Raw genomic sequence first — 16,982 nt, 5'->3', positions numbered from 1 at the left:
GCATCTGGAGTAAGTTATAATAAGCTTTAATAAAAATGAGTATATGTGTATGTGTGTATACTTAAGTCCAGAAATATATGCTACTTTACATTTTTTCAGTGACTGGCATTGTGTTATGCATTATATAGACAGTATCTATTAATTAAGGTATCTAAATTACTGGGTTTTAAAAGGCTTAATTTAAATACAGTATGCTGATAAATCAACAAAAGGCAACTCACCTCTGAAACTTTTATTTAAAAAAAATTTTTTTTACATGGTCATTTATGCTTGGGAGAGAGAGAAAGACAGAGCATGAGCGGGGGGGGGGGGGCGCGTAGAGGGGAGGGCAGAAAGAGAGGGAGACACAGAATCTGAAGCAGGCTCCAGGCTCTGGGCTATCAGCACAGCCCGATGCAGGGCTTGAACTCCCAAACTATGAGATCATGACCTGAGCCAAAGTCGGACGCTTAACTGACTGAGCCACCCAGGCACCACCGACCCCCCTTTTAAAAAATGTTTATTTTGAGAGAAAGAGAGCAAGAATATGTGTGTGCGTGTGTGGGCACGCGTGCAAGCTGAGGGAGGGAGAGAGAAAGAGATAGAGAAAGAGGGAGGGAGGAGGGTCTGCAATATCCCAAGCACGGTCTGCACTGACAGGGCAGAACCTGACGCGAGGCTTGATCTCACAAACCATGAGATCATAACCTGAGCCAAAATCAAGAGTCGAACGCTGAACCAACTGAACCACCCAGGTGCCCCTGAAACTGTTTTAGAATTCAGAATCTCTCATAGGAGATCATTATCTCCTATTCCCCTCTAAAGAAGTTTCCAACTATTTTTACAAACTAGAATGTCTCTTTTTTTTTTTAATTTTTTTTTCAACGTTTTTTTTTTATTTATTTTTGGGACAGAGAGAGACAGAGCATGAACGGGGGAGGGGCAGAGAGAGAGGGAGACACAGAATCGGAAACAGGCTCCAGGCTCCGAGCCATCAGCCCAGAGCCTGACGCGGGGCTCGAACTCACGGACCGCGAGATCGTGACCTGGCTGAAGTCGGACGCTTAACCGACTGCGCCACCCAGGCGCCCCTAGAATGTCTCTTTAAAAGAACAAAACAAAAGAATATGCACGGTAGTGAATAGTTTTATTGCTTTAAGGAAGAAATTTATTTTTGGTATCATTAATACAAAATTTATAATATTTATCTTTATATAATTGTATATAAAAGCTATCTATAGAATACAACCTAAACACAAACTTAGAAGGATATAAAGAGTTTTCAAATATAAAACTTTTGTTCTATTAAAAAGATATTCAACAAAGTAATTATTAATACATTTGTGTGTATAATCATAAAAATAAACCAAAAATATTTAAAATCTTTATTAACCCAAATTAGAATTATAAAAATGTTTATCTAAAAAGCATCAATTTTGACATTCATGTACAGAAGTTGTTCAAGGACCTTCCCACAAATCATGACTTGAATCCTGGCTTTTAAGTAACTGGGCAAAGAAAGCTAAAGGAAAACGAGAGATGGGAATTAAAAAAAAAAAAAAAAGAATGGCAAAGACACAATGATTAAGTTTCTAGTCTGATACAAGAAACTATTTTTAGGAAGGAAAAAACTTAAAAGTGCTCAAAACAAAAAAGTATCAATGTCACTAATTACTCTTAAGTGCCATAAAACATTAGTTATCAAAATTACTTTTATTAAGAGTGGCCACACTTCATATGCTACAGAATTACTATTACTACAGTGCCTTTTTCAATCAAACTTTCAATATTTATCAGTTATCTCTGTAATTTATCTTACACATGTACATAAATACCAAGAAAGCTTAAATATTTTTATTTACTATTTTAATCTTTTCCTTAAAGATGCAGGATTTCATCTCGCGCCAGTTATACGGACACAACAAAGGTGAATTAAATAGGAACTGAATATAAAGAATATTTGATACCAAGACATCATGATCTGGAACAACTGAAGTTTTCTACCTCTTGCTCCATTTTCTAGATAAAGAGTAAGAAGGAAAAATAGTAACTTTCAACATGAAAAAAGCTAAAGAAACATTACATCTATTTTGTCAACAACCTCAAGAATATTATTAACCCATATATGATAGTGAAAATAGAAATTTAGTTCAGTATTTAGGACTATCACACAAACTGATATCACCAATGGGACTTCATTTAAATCCCTTTGAAATGAGTCTGAGATGCATTCGTCTTATGTTAAGTTCAAATAGTTATAATCAAGGCACTAGTGTATTTCTAGGTATTAATATTTCATATTTTATAGGTACTAACGTTACATACATATTATGCTATTTAGGTACCATGTTATACTTAGTAGATATACTAATTACTAAGTATATTATATACTAGTAGCTATACTAGTAGGTACCAGTAGTGTGTATAGTATACTATATTATCATCCAATATCTGTTTTTAAAAATTAGTACCAATGCTCACTATAAAGAGTAGGTAAAGACACAGATTGACCCATCTTAAGTCTTATCTTTAAAAGAGCTTTATATCTTCATCAATACACACACAAAATAGAGATTTTTCATGGTCTTCTAATACAATAATTGCAATGATTTTTGAAGAAACACAAACTAGTGAAGTGCTAGATTTCAAAAAGCACAGAACTTGGCTGTGTCTAGAAACAGTCCATAATCCACATATTAAAAAATGGTCTTTAAAAATTCTTATCATCTTATAATTCCTTATATAGATTGGTTTACCTGAATAAGTGCCGTTTTGTCATAGTCCATGCGATGCTGATAAATACATTGGCTGATTACTGCATATAGATTCTCCAACTGAAAAATATTGTATTCTCGACTTTTTTTAACAACAGTCTTCAAAAGATTCTAAAAGAAAACACGAGTGTTTATGTATATGAGAGATAAATTCCATGAGACAAGATACTATATTTTTGAAGATGTGGGGAATTTTTAGCATGTAAGCCAGAGTGAGGGCAGACCTAACTATCTGGTGAGACGTGGTGACACTGCTAGTGGCTCTGACCGTTAGCAACAGTTAACTCAGCATCATCGTTCTGCAATCCTGGCCTCTGCCCTGGGGAACTCCCATCCTAAAAACTGTAGCCGAGGAGGTGTCCAATTGCAACTTTAGCTAGAAATCTCTACGGACAAACTAAAATATGTCAAAGAAATCTCAAAGGTTAATAAGCAAAAAAGCAACATTTTTGCAGGGTATTTTATGGCACTGTAGGTACCTTATAAAGTGAAACAAAAAGAGCACATAAACGGTGAACTACCTCACTACTTCAGTTTTTTTTCTTATAAAAAGGCTTTTTCATATTTGCTCAATGTTTTTTCTTATGACTGGAATGGACTCACTGGGTATCTGTGATGCTTCAAGTCTGGCCCTACAAGAATATGCCATGACCCCTCAGTTAACCAAAAAAATGCCAGTAGAGTTAAGTAAAAACCAACTAAAATGCTCACTGGTGATGGCCATAAAAACAATGTATAGGATCAATAATGTAAACAAGTATGTTAAGAACTACAATATCAATACACTAGCCATCTCTAACTACTGCTTTTATGAAAGTTATTCCATACCAAGTTCATCCTTTCATAAAAGGTCATTATTTATTGCCAAATTGATAAAATATACTATTACAAGTCATTTTTGGTGGGTTATGTTACTAATCTGCACAATGAAAGCATTACGATTTCAATTTGCATACTTTTAATCGCTCCTGGTCCACAACAAGTGAGGGTGTAGGCTGGGAAAGAATTGCCAAAGCCTTTTCAACACTGATGAGTTGCTGTTGCTCTACTTGGGAACGTCTAGCTCGAGTCATTCGCAGAATGCACATTTCTAGGATGAAAAATGAACTATTATTTGGTTCACAGACATTATAATGCTTAACATAAATATTAGGCAGATTACCTAGCAGGACATATTTACTAAATACAGACACTGATTCTGGTTGATTCGCTTTACTGTAAAATTAAGATGCTGCCACTTACACACTCAAAAAAAAAAAAAAAAAAACAAAAAGGAGAGAGAAGTACTTCTCAAATTGAGTTTTTCAAAGCATCCTCAACAGGTTGAACTATTCTATACTTAGATACAAGATTCATAGACTTTAAGAGCTAGAAGGGACCCCAGTAATCTAAGAATTGCAAACTACCACCCATAGGCCTAATCTGCCCTACGGCTATAAATAAAATCTTATTAGAACTTATTAGAACACAACCATGCCCATTTTACATATGTATGTCAATGTTACTTTTCTAACAGAGTGGACTAGTTGTGACAGAGGCTGTATGGCTATTTACTATCTGTCTCTTTATAGAAAAAGTTTGCCTATCTCCAACCTAGAATAACCTACTCACTGATAGATAGGAAAAATGAGGTCAAGAGAGGTGAAGAGACTTTTCTAAGGTCAACATACCTAATTGTCGTTAAGAGCTAGGACAAGAACCCAAATCTGCTGATATGTAAACAAGTACCTGTACCCCATTAAATAGTATCCTTTTTAAAAAGATGATAAAAGAAAAAGAAAACTCTGAATCCACATAAAACATACTGCCTCATATAGCCAGAGGACTAACACCTAAAATATCCACACTGGAAAGGCTATATCCTAGTCCATTATGCTATGGTTACTCAAACACACTAGAACTCATTTCAAGGAATTGCTTGATAAAAGGTTTCCCTACAGCCTATAAGCCACTGGGGAAAAAAAAGTCTCATTAACATTCTCAATACTTGTTTTTGACCAAAATAAATTTTGACTCTGTTACCCCTCTTTTTGCTTTTTAAGACTAAATAACGTTTGGCTTTTCCAAAACCCAAACAAATCTACTGCTAAAGATCCAAGAAGATTCAGACAGAAGACAATTCTAAATGAGTAACTTTGGAAGCAGGATCATTACAATAAATAGAAATAATCTTGGACTTAACCTTTAAGAGAAGCAGAGGAATGATGGGGGTGAGTGATGTTCTACACCACTCAGCTAGGATCACCGAAAACTGCTTCTCTTGCTTAAAAAGAAGAGGGTATCCTGCCAGTTTTTAAAAACTGTGTAGCCAAGTACTTTGCTACATGCTTTAGATGAATTCTTTTATTCAAGTCTCAAAGTATTTCATTACCTGACTACCATCCACCCCAATTTTGCCGATGAGAAAACTGAGACTGATAGGTCAAGACCTTGCCCAAGGTCACAAGCTACTAAGTAGTGGACTAGGGGTTCAATTCCAGGTCTATATGATGCCACACTATAGTTTTAGCAGTAATTTACAAGCTAAATAGCAAGTAAAGTTAATGCTAATTTGTTTCTAATTAACACCTGCATTCTGAAAGAAAAGGAAAAGGAATAAACTGAAATGGTAATCAGTCATTTAAGAACTTTGAGTGAAACATCTTTTAAAATTATAATTAGTAAGTTGCTTGAGAAAGCCTTACCTTTAGCTTCATTTTCATCAGAAATATCTATTATCTGAGAGCCAGAAGCATCTCCGTTGCAAACAATTTTATCTTTCCTCAGTTCTGTGCATGCTGTAGTTTTCCCAGATTCTTCAAGTTCATGCTCAATATCACAAATACTTGAGTTATTATTCCCCAATTCTATTTTGCTTTCAGAGGCATTTTGCTGTTTCTCGTTTTCTTCCACTGAGGACTCTCCTGTGTTTCCAGTCTCATTGTGGTCTACACTTGTGTCTTGATTTTCCTCTGTATCACTCTCAATTTTGTCATCTGTGACATTTTGGCTCTCATCTTTCACCTGTGAAATCCTCCTTCGTTTTGTTATGGTGCCTAAGTACCACTTTGACTTTTTGCGGATTTTCCTCTTCAACTGAGCTTCAAAGAATTTAAAGAAAAGAATAGAAGAACATTCAGCAATTTTCTAAAGTCCAAGTAAGTGGGGAAAAAATACCTCCTGATATATAAGAGGGTAGAGAGCTTGAGAAGCCACTACAGTCTTGTATGATTGGAACACAGAAACAAAGGTAGAGAGCACTGTAAGAAGAAGGCCAAAAGAGGGCAATCACCTGTCACTCTAAGGAGCTTGGATTTTACCCTGAATAATTTTTTTAAAATCTTGAATAATTTTAAGAAGGGCAATTATATGAATTGTCCAATGACTGTATTACAAAAATCATTGTGGGAGGAGTATGAAGAATGAAGTGGAGGAAGGGAGGGCAAGACTAAAAACAGCCTATACTTATAGTGCCTACCATATAGTGGGAACTCTTCCAAGCTTTTTTTTTTTTTTTTTTTTTTAATTTAAATCCAAGTTAGTTAACACATAGTATAGTAATGGTTTCAGGAGCAGAATTTAATGATTCATCACTTATCTAGAACACCCAGTGCTCATCCCAACAAGGGCCCTCCTTAATGCCCATTGCCCATTTAACCCATCCCCCTACCAACACCCCTCCAGCAACCCTCAGTTTGTTCTCTGTATTTAAGAGTCTTTTATGGTTTGCCTCCCTCCCTGTTTTTATCTTATTTTTCCTTCTCTTCCCCTGTGTTCATCTGTTTGGTTTCTTAAATTCCACATATGAGTGAAATCATAAGATTATTTGTCTTTCTCGAACTTATTTCGCTTAGCATAATACCCTCCAGTTCCATCCATGTTGTTGCAAATGGCAAGATTTCATTCTTTTTGATTGCTGAGTAATACCTTCCAAGCTCTTTATGTGCGTACTGACTCACCGAAATTCCACTTTAACCTGATCAGGTTTGCGACCATTATCAACATCATTTTACAGCTGAAGAAACTAAAGATATACAGAGATTAAACATTCTGTTTGGGCTAGAGGCAGGATACCTACACTGAAATATTATTATGCTTGGGAGATGCATCCATACTGTGGCACACACTTCCAAGTTTAGTCATTCTCACTGTTGTACAATAATTCATATTTCCCATTCTATTGTGGCTTTTTTAGTATTTATTTTATATATATATTTTAAATGTTTATTTATTTTGAAAGAGAGTGCAAGCGGGGAAGGGGCAGAGAGAGAGGAGAGAGAGAGAGCCCAAGCAGGCTCCACATTGTCAGCACAGAGCCCAATGTGGGGCTCCAACCCACAAACCAAAAGATCATGACCTGAGCTGAAATCAAGAGTCAGCCAGGCCGCTCAAAGGACTGAGCCACCCAGGCACACCCCCATTCTATTGTTGATGGACATCTGGATTGCTCCCAGTGTTGGACTATTATGAATACTAGTTCCATGAACATTCTTATACATGTCTTTTGGTGAACATAATGTATGCATTCCTGATGGGTATATAGCTAGGAATGGGTTGTTTTAAAGAAGACATTTTCCACGTCCTCAATTTACACACACACACACACACACACACACACACACACAAAACTCATTTGACCAAGAGCATTCTGGTAGGTCACCTTTCTTGCTGGTTTGCCTTTCTCATCCTCTTTTTCCCAGCTGCCTCCTCACATTTTTACAAAAGAAGGGGTTAATCTATCTCAAATCACTTACCCCAGGATAGGCTAACCGGCAATACAATAAGGGAACATCCCAACCCCTGCAAAACACACACACACACACACACACACACACACACACACACACACACACAGAGTTTTAAAAATTTTGTTTAAAAGCATCTGAGATCTAACAAGGCACTGAGGAATTATGGCACCGGAATCTGGGAGAACAAACGAATAACTGAGAATCTAAGATCTGAGGAGAGTCAGACATTCATGGGGCTCAAAGAACAAAAATTAGAATTAATAAGAGCCTTCCAAGGAAGGGAGGCCCTGGGAAAACCCATAGGCTTTGGATTAGTGCCTGGTGGAGTTATACCCTAAGAATAAGGAGGAAAGGGACACAAACTGGAATTTACAGAAATGAAACTCAATTTCAAATCAGTCAATCCTGCAATTAGATGAAGGTGAACTGGGACTACAAGCGGTATATCACTATAAACCTGGATGTATTTCAACAATGCAAAGTTGCCTTAATACTCACAAAATCAAGGTAATTCACCACATTAATATAAATAGAGAAAACTAAAGAGAAAGTAAATGGCATCAGTAGAGAATAAAGGCTAGTTTCATAAGTAAAAATTATCCAAGTGCACTTACCAGGAGTACTGCAAGCCACAGGAGTACTGGGTGTCTTTAGTTTATCATTCTGCTCTGATTCTGATCTTTTATCACCAACAGAAGTGGAATTTTGCTTTGGCATCACATGATAGTAAGATGGGGCGTATTTGGAGGAGCTACAACCTTATAAGTAGACATGGAATATCGAGTCAAATGTCCAGATCTCAAAATTACACGAAGGATTAATTAAAAGAACTCAATACACTAAATGAGAAGCATCTTTTTCTGATGCCAAATCATTTTCCTACCTCTCTTCTTTCTAGATTCCTGAATTTCTTCACAAAGCTGCTCAAAATCTTCATCAAGTTCTTCTTTAATTATTGCATAGGCAGTATCTCTTAAAGCACAGGCTCTATGCCTAATTAGACGATCTGAGAAATGAACAAAGAATATAATTTTAAAATTTCTTTTTAATAATTTTCCAAAAATAAACTCAACATGTTGGGCTAAAATTGTGGGGGGGGGGGGGGGGAAGAAAAAGAAAAGAAAATCAAAATTCCTTTTTTACTTTTACCAGGAAGACTAAAAGTTACTGGAATTGTATTGTTCTGTTTTTGCTGTTAATCTAATGTTCTGGATGCCAGATTTAATTCAGCAGACTAACCCCAAACAATTTTATTGCTCTGTCCTATCTAGCTCCCTGTGAAATATCAGAAAAAAATAGAAGAATCAATCAACAGGAAGACTATATAACAACAGGACAACAACAAAAACAGCAAGGAAGGCTGTATCATTAGTGAGCCAGGGATGTAAAAGAACTTTAGAAGCTATAGAGACGATGTTACTGCATTGACAGAGAAACTAAACAGAAAGACAATTAAATAGCAACCCTATACAGGAAACGCTGGAAAAGCCCCCTAAACTCAGAGTCCAAGCACTAAAAACTGGAATATGCTTTGAGGCAGACGGCAGGTAATAACTGAATGTAAAATTGCTTGAACACCTGGATCAATTCCCTCATAAGGCAATAGGCAATATTCACACCCAGGTTAAGAGTTGACAGCAATAGCTATAATATCAGAAAGATTCCTCAGGGGATTTCTAATTCGGGCAGAGGCAAAAGTCTAAGCACTGATTCCCCAACTATGGTAGCATGAGCATCACTTGGAACCTTGTCAGAAATGTAAATTCTCAGGCCCTACCCTACATCTACAGAATCAGAAACCATGGAGATGGGGCCCTACAAGCTGCATCTTAACAAGTCCTCTAGGAGACACTGATTGCCTGCTAAAGTTTCAACACCACTGGTCTCAAGTAATTTTAGATTGTCATGATGGACAGAAGCAGCAGCAGCAGTATGACTGCAATGAAACAGAAAAAGTCCTCAGCCTTCACTGTAAATGCTTCCTTCTTTCGACAATTAAGAGGTCTTCTCAGGTTGGTAACCTGTTTCCCAGGGTTTACCTATAGAATTCTGAATTATAGGGAAATGCCTAGGGAAGATGAGGGTAAGGACTGGGAGGGGAAGAACAGAGAGCTTTTCAATTGTTGAACAAACTCTCAGTAGGTCCCTGTGCTAATCAGGCCAATTTATAAACACTTCCAATTAGAAAACAGAAAGCCAATGTACTGGGAAGAGAGTTAACAGGACTATTAAAAGAAAAACCAAAACTATCCACTGAGGGTAAAGGACACTAGCCACAAAAGAAAAATAGGAAGCTAAGAAAAAGAAGCACCTAAGAAAGAATATTTTTGGATATGAGTAAGTTTATATCAGATATATAGATAGATATATTACATATATGAACAAGTGTCATTAAAAATTCCCTTATTTTATAAATTTTATTTATTTTTTAAAGACTTTGTTTTTAAGTAATCTCTGCACCCAATGTGAGACTCAAACCCACAATCCCCAGATGAAGAGTCACATGCTCTACCGACTAAGCCAGCCAGGTGCCCTTACAAATTTTATTTTTTAATTGCCTGTGTAGGTGAGGACAGAATGAGTATATGTATAGAAAAGATCTAAAAAAGTTATCCCCAAACTTAATAGTGTCCACCTCTGGAGAGAGAAAATGGGCGACTTATTTTTTATTGAAGTGTAGTTAACTTAGAATATTATATTAGTTTCAAGTGTACAACACAGTAATTCAATATTTATATACATTATGAAGTGATCACCATAATAAATCTAGGAGGCTTGGTTTTAAAAATATAGGGGCACCTGGGTGGCTCAGTTGGTTAAGCGTCTGACTTCGGCTCAGGTCATGATCTCGTGGTTCGTGAGTTCAAGCCCCACATTGGGCTCTGTGCTGACAGCTCGGAGCCTGGAGCCTGTTTCAGATTCTGTGTCTCCCTCTCTCTCTCTGACCCTCCCCCATTCATGCTGTCTCTGTCTCAAAAATAAATAAACGTTAGGGGCGCCTGGGTGGTTTGGTCGGTTAGGCGTCCGACTTCGGCTCAGGTCATGATCTCACGGTCCGTGAGTTCGAGCCCCGCGTCAGGCTCTGTGCTGACCGCTCAGAGCCTGGAGCCTGTTTCAGATCCTGTGTCTCCCTCTCTCTCTCTGCCCTTCCCCTGTTCATGCTCTGTCTCTCTCTGTCTCAAAAATAAATAAACGTAAAAATAAATAAACGTAAAAAAATTTAAAAAAATTATTAGCAAGTATTATATATTACTTTTGTAATAAAAACTGCAATGGTCTTGGGGCGCCTGGATGGCGCAGTCGGTTGAGCGCCCGACTTCAGCCAGGTCACGATCTCGCGGTCCGTGAGTTCGAGCCCCGCGTCAGGCTCTGGGCTGATGGCTCGGAGCCTGGAGCCTGTTTCCGATTCTGTGTCTCCCTCTCTCTCTGCCCCTCCCCCGTTCATGCTCTGTCTCTCTCTGTCCCAAAAATAAAAAAAAAAAAAAAAAAAAAAAAAAAAAAAAAAAAAAAAAAAAAAAACAAAACTGCAATGGTCTAAACTAAGAAAATTCTTTTGAACCTTTTTTATTACAGGGTGTTTACTTTCTACTTCGAGACAACACTGATAAACAAATGAAAGAAGTGAGGTTGTTAGTGATTCTGTGTCTCATTAGAGGATACATCACGCAACAGTTAATAAATACAGGCATTTTGGCATCAAAGAAACATGCATTCAAATTTTGCCTCTGTCACTTCCTGGCAGTATGATCCTGAATAAGTTTTCTAACCTAACTTCATTTTCCTCAACTGTAAAATGAGAATAATGCTGTATTCAATGGCACTGTGAATGTAAAATGTTTATAGTATATTACCTGGCATACAGTCAACCCTCACTAAATGTTAGCAGCCCCTGTTCCTGCCCCCTCCCTGGGGAAAAAACCCACTAATGCTTACCTCCAGGATCCCTATCCGGATTGTATTCTAAAGCATTACTACAGATCAGATCAATATCACTCAAATAGTCTTTCACAGTCAGATACTTGTGGAGATCAATTTTACTGATTACAGATGAAAGGTCCATTGGTTGCTTTATCACAGTGACATAATCAGGAACCTAAAATTCAAGCAAATCACTAGATGAACTCTGAACATAAAAACACTGGAGTCTAGTTGCTCTGCCAGGCAATACAGGGGTGAGAGAATAAATCTATAAGAAGTAACGATAATATATTAGTATTAAACGTTTGACTCTATTTAAAGCTGGTTTTATTTTGTATTTACTCTTGTTCTTGGGCACCCATATCTCCAGTAATATCTTATACCTCTTTCCTTGTCCAAACGCCACCCATCCTTCAATGTCAACTTAAGATTTCACTTATTCAGCTTATTATTATTTCAGCTCATTCTAAACCGTGTAGGTTACGATAATATCATGTAGCATTAAGTCATTCTTAAATCACAAAGTTCATTGGCTACTCTCTGGAGGGAAGAAAAATGTGTTACATAGTTCTTAAGTCTCCATGTGCTTAGGACACTACTCCATATATTCCACATAAAGGAAAGAAGTTCAGAGTGTAGACAGGGAACCACATAAACTATTCAAATATTCTCTAATAATATTATAGTTTAGAACACATTTGATCCAAAGATTAAATCAATACCTCATCAGGGTCAACAGGTTTAGTAAATACTCTGAATCGCTTGTCAATAGCAAGCCTATGTGTAACATTTCTCAAGAAAATCCTCAGTTCTCTAAATGTATCTTCTTCTTGTTCTTCTAGTCGTTTCACTTCTTCTGCTGTCAGAGGTCTTGGCTCAGGTGGTGGTGCCACAGGGAGAACCTCCAAGGCCTGCAAAACTTCACATGAATGGAAGATTTTAGTTACTACTCTCTCATCATATCAAGGACGACAAATAATTTGGTGCACACAGTAGCCAGGCTTTCAGGGGTTATCCTCCTTATAGACCCCAGGAATAGAGGATTTGAAACACTAAATTGTTACCATAATCTCTATCCCTACATCCCTTCCTACAATAATTGGTAACTTGTAATTTGGAATGCGAATTCCTAAGTCATTACCTCTTTTCCATTTTAAGATCACTTATGAGGCTATTAAAACTTTGAAAATGCATTATTTTCAGAACAAGAATATTCTACTAAAAAAAAGCTTTTTACTAGTTAATTTTTAAAGTAATAAAAAATTGTGTTATGTTTCAAATGTAACAAGTTTAATTTTGTTTAAACAGATATGTACAAGTACTCAGGATTAAAAAAGGAGTATGAGAGTGCTGCCCTAATAAACTGGCAATCTACTAAAGGAGTAAGTAACAGATAATTATCACATCTCTGTAATGTGATATTAGTAGTATGAAAAAAGTACAGTGGGTCATAATGATAGAAAATTAATTTTGCCTAGATATGTTAAGGAGTGAAAAATGAGTTACAGTAGTAGGACAAATGGGTCCTTAGGCAGAGATAGGCAAATGGGGATAGAAGCATTACTGAAAGGGAGCGAAAGAATGAATGGAATTAGAAAAGGCAGGAATATGTTGCATGTGGTGTAAAGTTAGAGTGCTTTGCAAAGAAGGAGGTGGGGGAAGGAGGGGAGAACGAAAGTGCCGAAAATGGGCTGGGGCTTTACTATGAATTCCAGCTGCAATTCTACATGGACTGGGAGTATACTAGGAAAGAAAGGCCTTGTATGCTTTAAGATCTTCAGTCTACTTTAATGGGAAGCACAGAGATTTATAAGCAGTAGAGGTATCAACCTAATGACTGAGGTTTTGAGTTTGTGTTAGAAGATGACGATGCTATTAATATTTTATTCCCACTGTCTCGGAATTATTATATATTAAACTTTGACAGAGAAACTAACCTGCTTTCTTTTTTGATACAGGAGGCTTAGCAGCTTGCTTTAGAATTAAATCTTCAAAAAATTTTGTCCGTTCTTCTTTACCAGGTAACTGGACATTAAAAATTTCTCCATAATCACGGATAAATAATTCTTGCACCTTAAAAGAGAAAATACATGCATTATATATGTGAATACACAATACTGTGTATGTATTAATCAATGCAACAGTAGGTTATTATACACATATTTTTAATAACTTGAACTATGCAATAAAGAGATGTTTTTAAAACACAGATCTTTTACGTACGCTGGAGTTACATATAAATCGTGTACGCACAGATTAGCAACTAAAAAATATGGGATCTTCTTTAAAACTCAAGACTCCGAAGTTCACATGGTAACTGACATGGCAATGTTTTATTTCCAGGGTTTTGTTGAGATCAATTAATTCACTTTCACAACCCAAAGTGAGATAGGAGAAGGAGTGGTTGTTCAGTAAAAATAAAGGCTATAACTTTGCATAGGGTATCTGGGTGGCTCAGTCAGTTCAGTGTCATGTGGACTCTTGATTTTGGCTCAGGTCACGATCTCAGTTTGTGAATTTGAGTCCCATGTCGGGTTCTGTGCTAACAGCATGGTACCTGTTTGGGATTCTCTCTCTCCCCCCTCTTCCTCTGCGCATGTGTGCTCTTTCTCTCTCTCAAAAGAAATGAATTAAAAAAAAAAATTGAAAAAAAAAAAAGGCTAGTGGCACCTGGCTGGCTCAGTCAGTGGAGTATGCAACTCTTGATCTTGGGGTTGTGAGTTCGAGCCCCACGTTGGGTGTAGAGAGTACTTACAAATAATAATAAAAAAAATAATAAAGGCTAGAAATTAACAAGTGCTAGTGAGGATGTGGAGAAATTAGAACCTCTGTGGTGGTATGAATGTTAAAATGGTGCAGCCATTGTGGAAAACACGGAGTTACCACGTAATCCAGCACAGAAGAATTGGGGGTAAAAAAACCACCACGCAACCTGGTACTTGTATACCAATAATCATAGCAGGATTATTCATAGTAGGCAAAAAGTAGAGACAATCCAAATGTTCATCATCAGATGAATGGATAAAAATGTGATACATAAATACAATGGCATATTACTCAGCCTTAAAAAGGAGTGAAATTTAAAAAATCTCTTTTAACATTTATTTATTTTTGAGAGACAGAGTATGAGCAGGAAAGGGGCAGAGAGAGAGGAAGACACAGAATCTGAAGCAGGCTCCAGGCTCTAAGCTGTCAGGAGAGAGCCCGACGCAAGGCTTGAACCCACGAACCAGGAGATCATGACTCGGGCCAAAGTCGGACACTTAACTGGCTGAGCCACCCAGGTGCCCCAAAAGGGAGTGAAATTTTAACGCACGCTACAACATGGACAAAATCTGAAAACATGCTAAGTGAAATAAGCCAGTCACAAAAGGACAAATACCATATTATTCCACTTACACAGATATGTAGAATAGGTAAATTCATAGAGACAGCAAGTTATTATAACAGAAGTTACTGGGGGGGTTTGGGAAAGGAGGATATGGAGAGTAACTGCTTACAGGGTATAGAGTTTCTGTTTGGGATGATGAAAACGTTCTGGAAATGGATATTGGTGATGGCTGTACAACACTGTGAATGTACTTAATGCAATGTACTTTGTCACTGAACTGCACACTTAAAAGGCGTTAGTGTACAGTTCAGTGACAAAGTACACTGCATATTTTACTGCCAAAAAAAGGGCAAAAGAGATCCCCAAAGGATGTTTCTAGCCAACCTCTCAACCCTTTCCAGTATTATTAGAGAATATTTATTCCTTGTGCGATGCTTATGCACCTTGTTTTGTGTATCTTTGACATCTAGAAGTTTACATTCATAGCTTTTGCATAACCTGATTCGCAGGGTCTTCCATGCTCCCATATTTATGAAAATGTTCCTAGTATGTTATATGAAACTTTCCTCCTGTTGTCCCAACGTCATTTATGAAATGTCTTTATTATTGTTAATTCATTTACTAAATTACTATGTAAACAAGAGTCTACCAGTGGACTATGTTACATTAATTTGTCCATGCTGGCCCAAATTCCACAGTTCTAATTTTTAATTTTGTGGTATGCTTTAATATTTGATGGTCTTAGAACCTCCTCATTGGTTTTTCAACATTTTCTTGGAAATTCAAGCACTTATTCCTTCTCTATTGAATTTTAGAATCCACCTATTTTGTTGGAATTTGTACCCTTTCCCCCTCTCTCATGGATTGTAAGATATATGCTGTGTTTCTATTTTTTATTGTTAGAACTGTTAACAGAAATACCTAAGTTTCTTTTTTCTAGCAAACTGTAAGGTTAATCAATATCTAGATATCAGACAAAAATCTGAATGTGCTTTTATTTCCTTATTCTCCATTGCTATATCCTTCTTGCCATTATCAAGTTCAGACTAAGACCAACTTAGATTTAGTTTCACATTCCTTAAAAAATTTTTTCTATCACAATTTTGTGACAATAAGTTTTACTGTTTTCTTTGTTCACTGCTTCTTATATGCCACTTCTACAAAATAAAAATCCAAGACAAATAATCCTTTAATAATTCTTTCAATCAAGGGTTTGAGTCATTGGTCATAGTTTCTTAGGCACTGCATATTCAAAAATATCTTTGTTTTGCTCTCTCATTCAAATGCTAACTTTGTTGGGAAGGAAATTAAGGTTTAAAATTATTTTCTTTCAAAACTTTGAAACTATAGCTCAGTTGTCTCCTTAGTAGCTAGTGTTACCAATGAGAAGGTAGAAGCAATTTGATTTTTAGTCCTTTCTAGTAGTATTTTTTCTCTCAGAAGATTTAAAAATTTTCCTCTGTACTTACATTTTCTCTTCTACATTTACTTTCCCTTCCCTATCATAAAGCCCATTAAAAAGGTGTTAGACCTGAATTGATCTCCTGTATTCTAACTTTTTTTTCCTGATTTTTCAAATCTCTGTCCTTTTGTATCAGATAGGGTAAGAATTCCCGGTGTCACGATCTCCCATCTTGCTAATTCACTCTTTATCTGTGTCTGCTCTTTTTCAAAAGCCTCACAGAGTTTTTTACTTGGGGGTGCGGGGAGTTACTTCATTTATAACATCTCCATTTGGTTCTTTTCTACAACAGTCTGTTGGTGATACATGGATATGATTATTCATTGAGCTGTCCTTCTCAAATGCTTATTTATAAGCTCCTCTTTGCCTGCCTTTGAATTCTTGACTGTCCATAGCTGTCAAGCTATTCTAGCTTCTACTCCCAGTGATTATATGAAGAAGCTAGCCTATACTAGAAATAAAATTTACCTGTAATTTGCTTTCTGAGCACAGGGTTTTCCCATTCCTCCTGATCTTGACAGCCACAGATAGTCACTGTTCTGACACAGTAGTCTTTGGGCCCAACCTCACTGCTCTAGCTGAGGATGAACAGCTTTGCTGACTTCTGCCTGGTATGGCCAGAAGTGAAGAAAACTAATTAACTAAAAGTTGTCCAAGGGCTCTTTCAATTCCTTTCCAGCATTGCCTCAGTGCTAGAAACCATTCCCATCTTGGAAAGCAGTCCTCTCATGCACATGCTTTGAACTGTGGTAACCCTCATCAATCTAATCCCCACTGCTCTTTCATGGGTT

The 16,982-nt window shown here is 36.9% G+C and overlaps 1 protein-coding gene across 3 annotated transcripts in view; it reads right to left on the bottom strand.

Moving 5' to 3' along the window:
• Positions 1-1,350: 1,350 nt before the first annotated feature.
• The window catches only part of ATAD2 (ATPase family AAA domain containing 2), a 68,172-nt gene continuing 52,540 nt past the window's right edge, over positions 1,351-16,982 (bottom strand). For 2 of the 3 annotated variants that reach the window (XM_049632919.1, XM_049632921.1), the window contains exons 20-28: positions 13,336-13,471; positions 12,121-12,317; positions 11,414-11,573; positions 8,364-8,486; positions 8,095-8,238; positions 5,438-5,833; positions 3,710-3,843; positions 2,736-2,864; positions 1,351-1,998 (exon numbers count right to left, since the gene is read on the bottom strand). In XM_049632919.1, the coding sequence (XP_049488876.1) occupies positions 1,954-1,998; positions 2,736-2,864; positions 3,710-3,843; positions 5,438-5,833; positions 8,095-8,238; positions 8,364-8,486; positions 11,414-11,573; positions 12,121-12,317; positions 13,336-13,471 (1,464 nt within the window). In that variant the 3' untranslated portion in view covers positions 1,351-1,953. The remainder of the gene's footprint in view (positions 1,999-2,735; positions 2,865-3,709; positions 3,844-5,437; positions 5,834-8,094; positions 8,239-8,363; positions 8,487-11,413; positions 11,574-12,120; positions 12,318-13,335; positions 13,472-16,982) is intronic. The other variant, XM_049632920.1, reaches the window with a different exon arrangement.

This window comes from Panthera uncia, chromosome F2, assembly GCF_023721935.1.
Source record: "Panthera uncia isolate 11264 chromosome F2, Puncia_PCG_1.0, whole genome shotgun sequence".
NCBI lineage: Eukaryota > Metazoa > Chordata > Mammalia > Carnivora > Felidae > Panthera > Panthera uncia.
The sequence above is the reverse complement of the archived record's forward strand: the minus strand, read 5'-3'. Positions and strand labels throughout refer to the sequence as shown.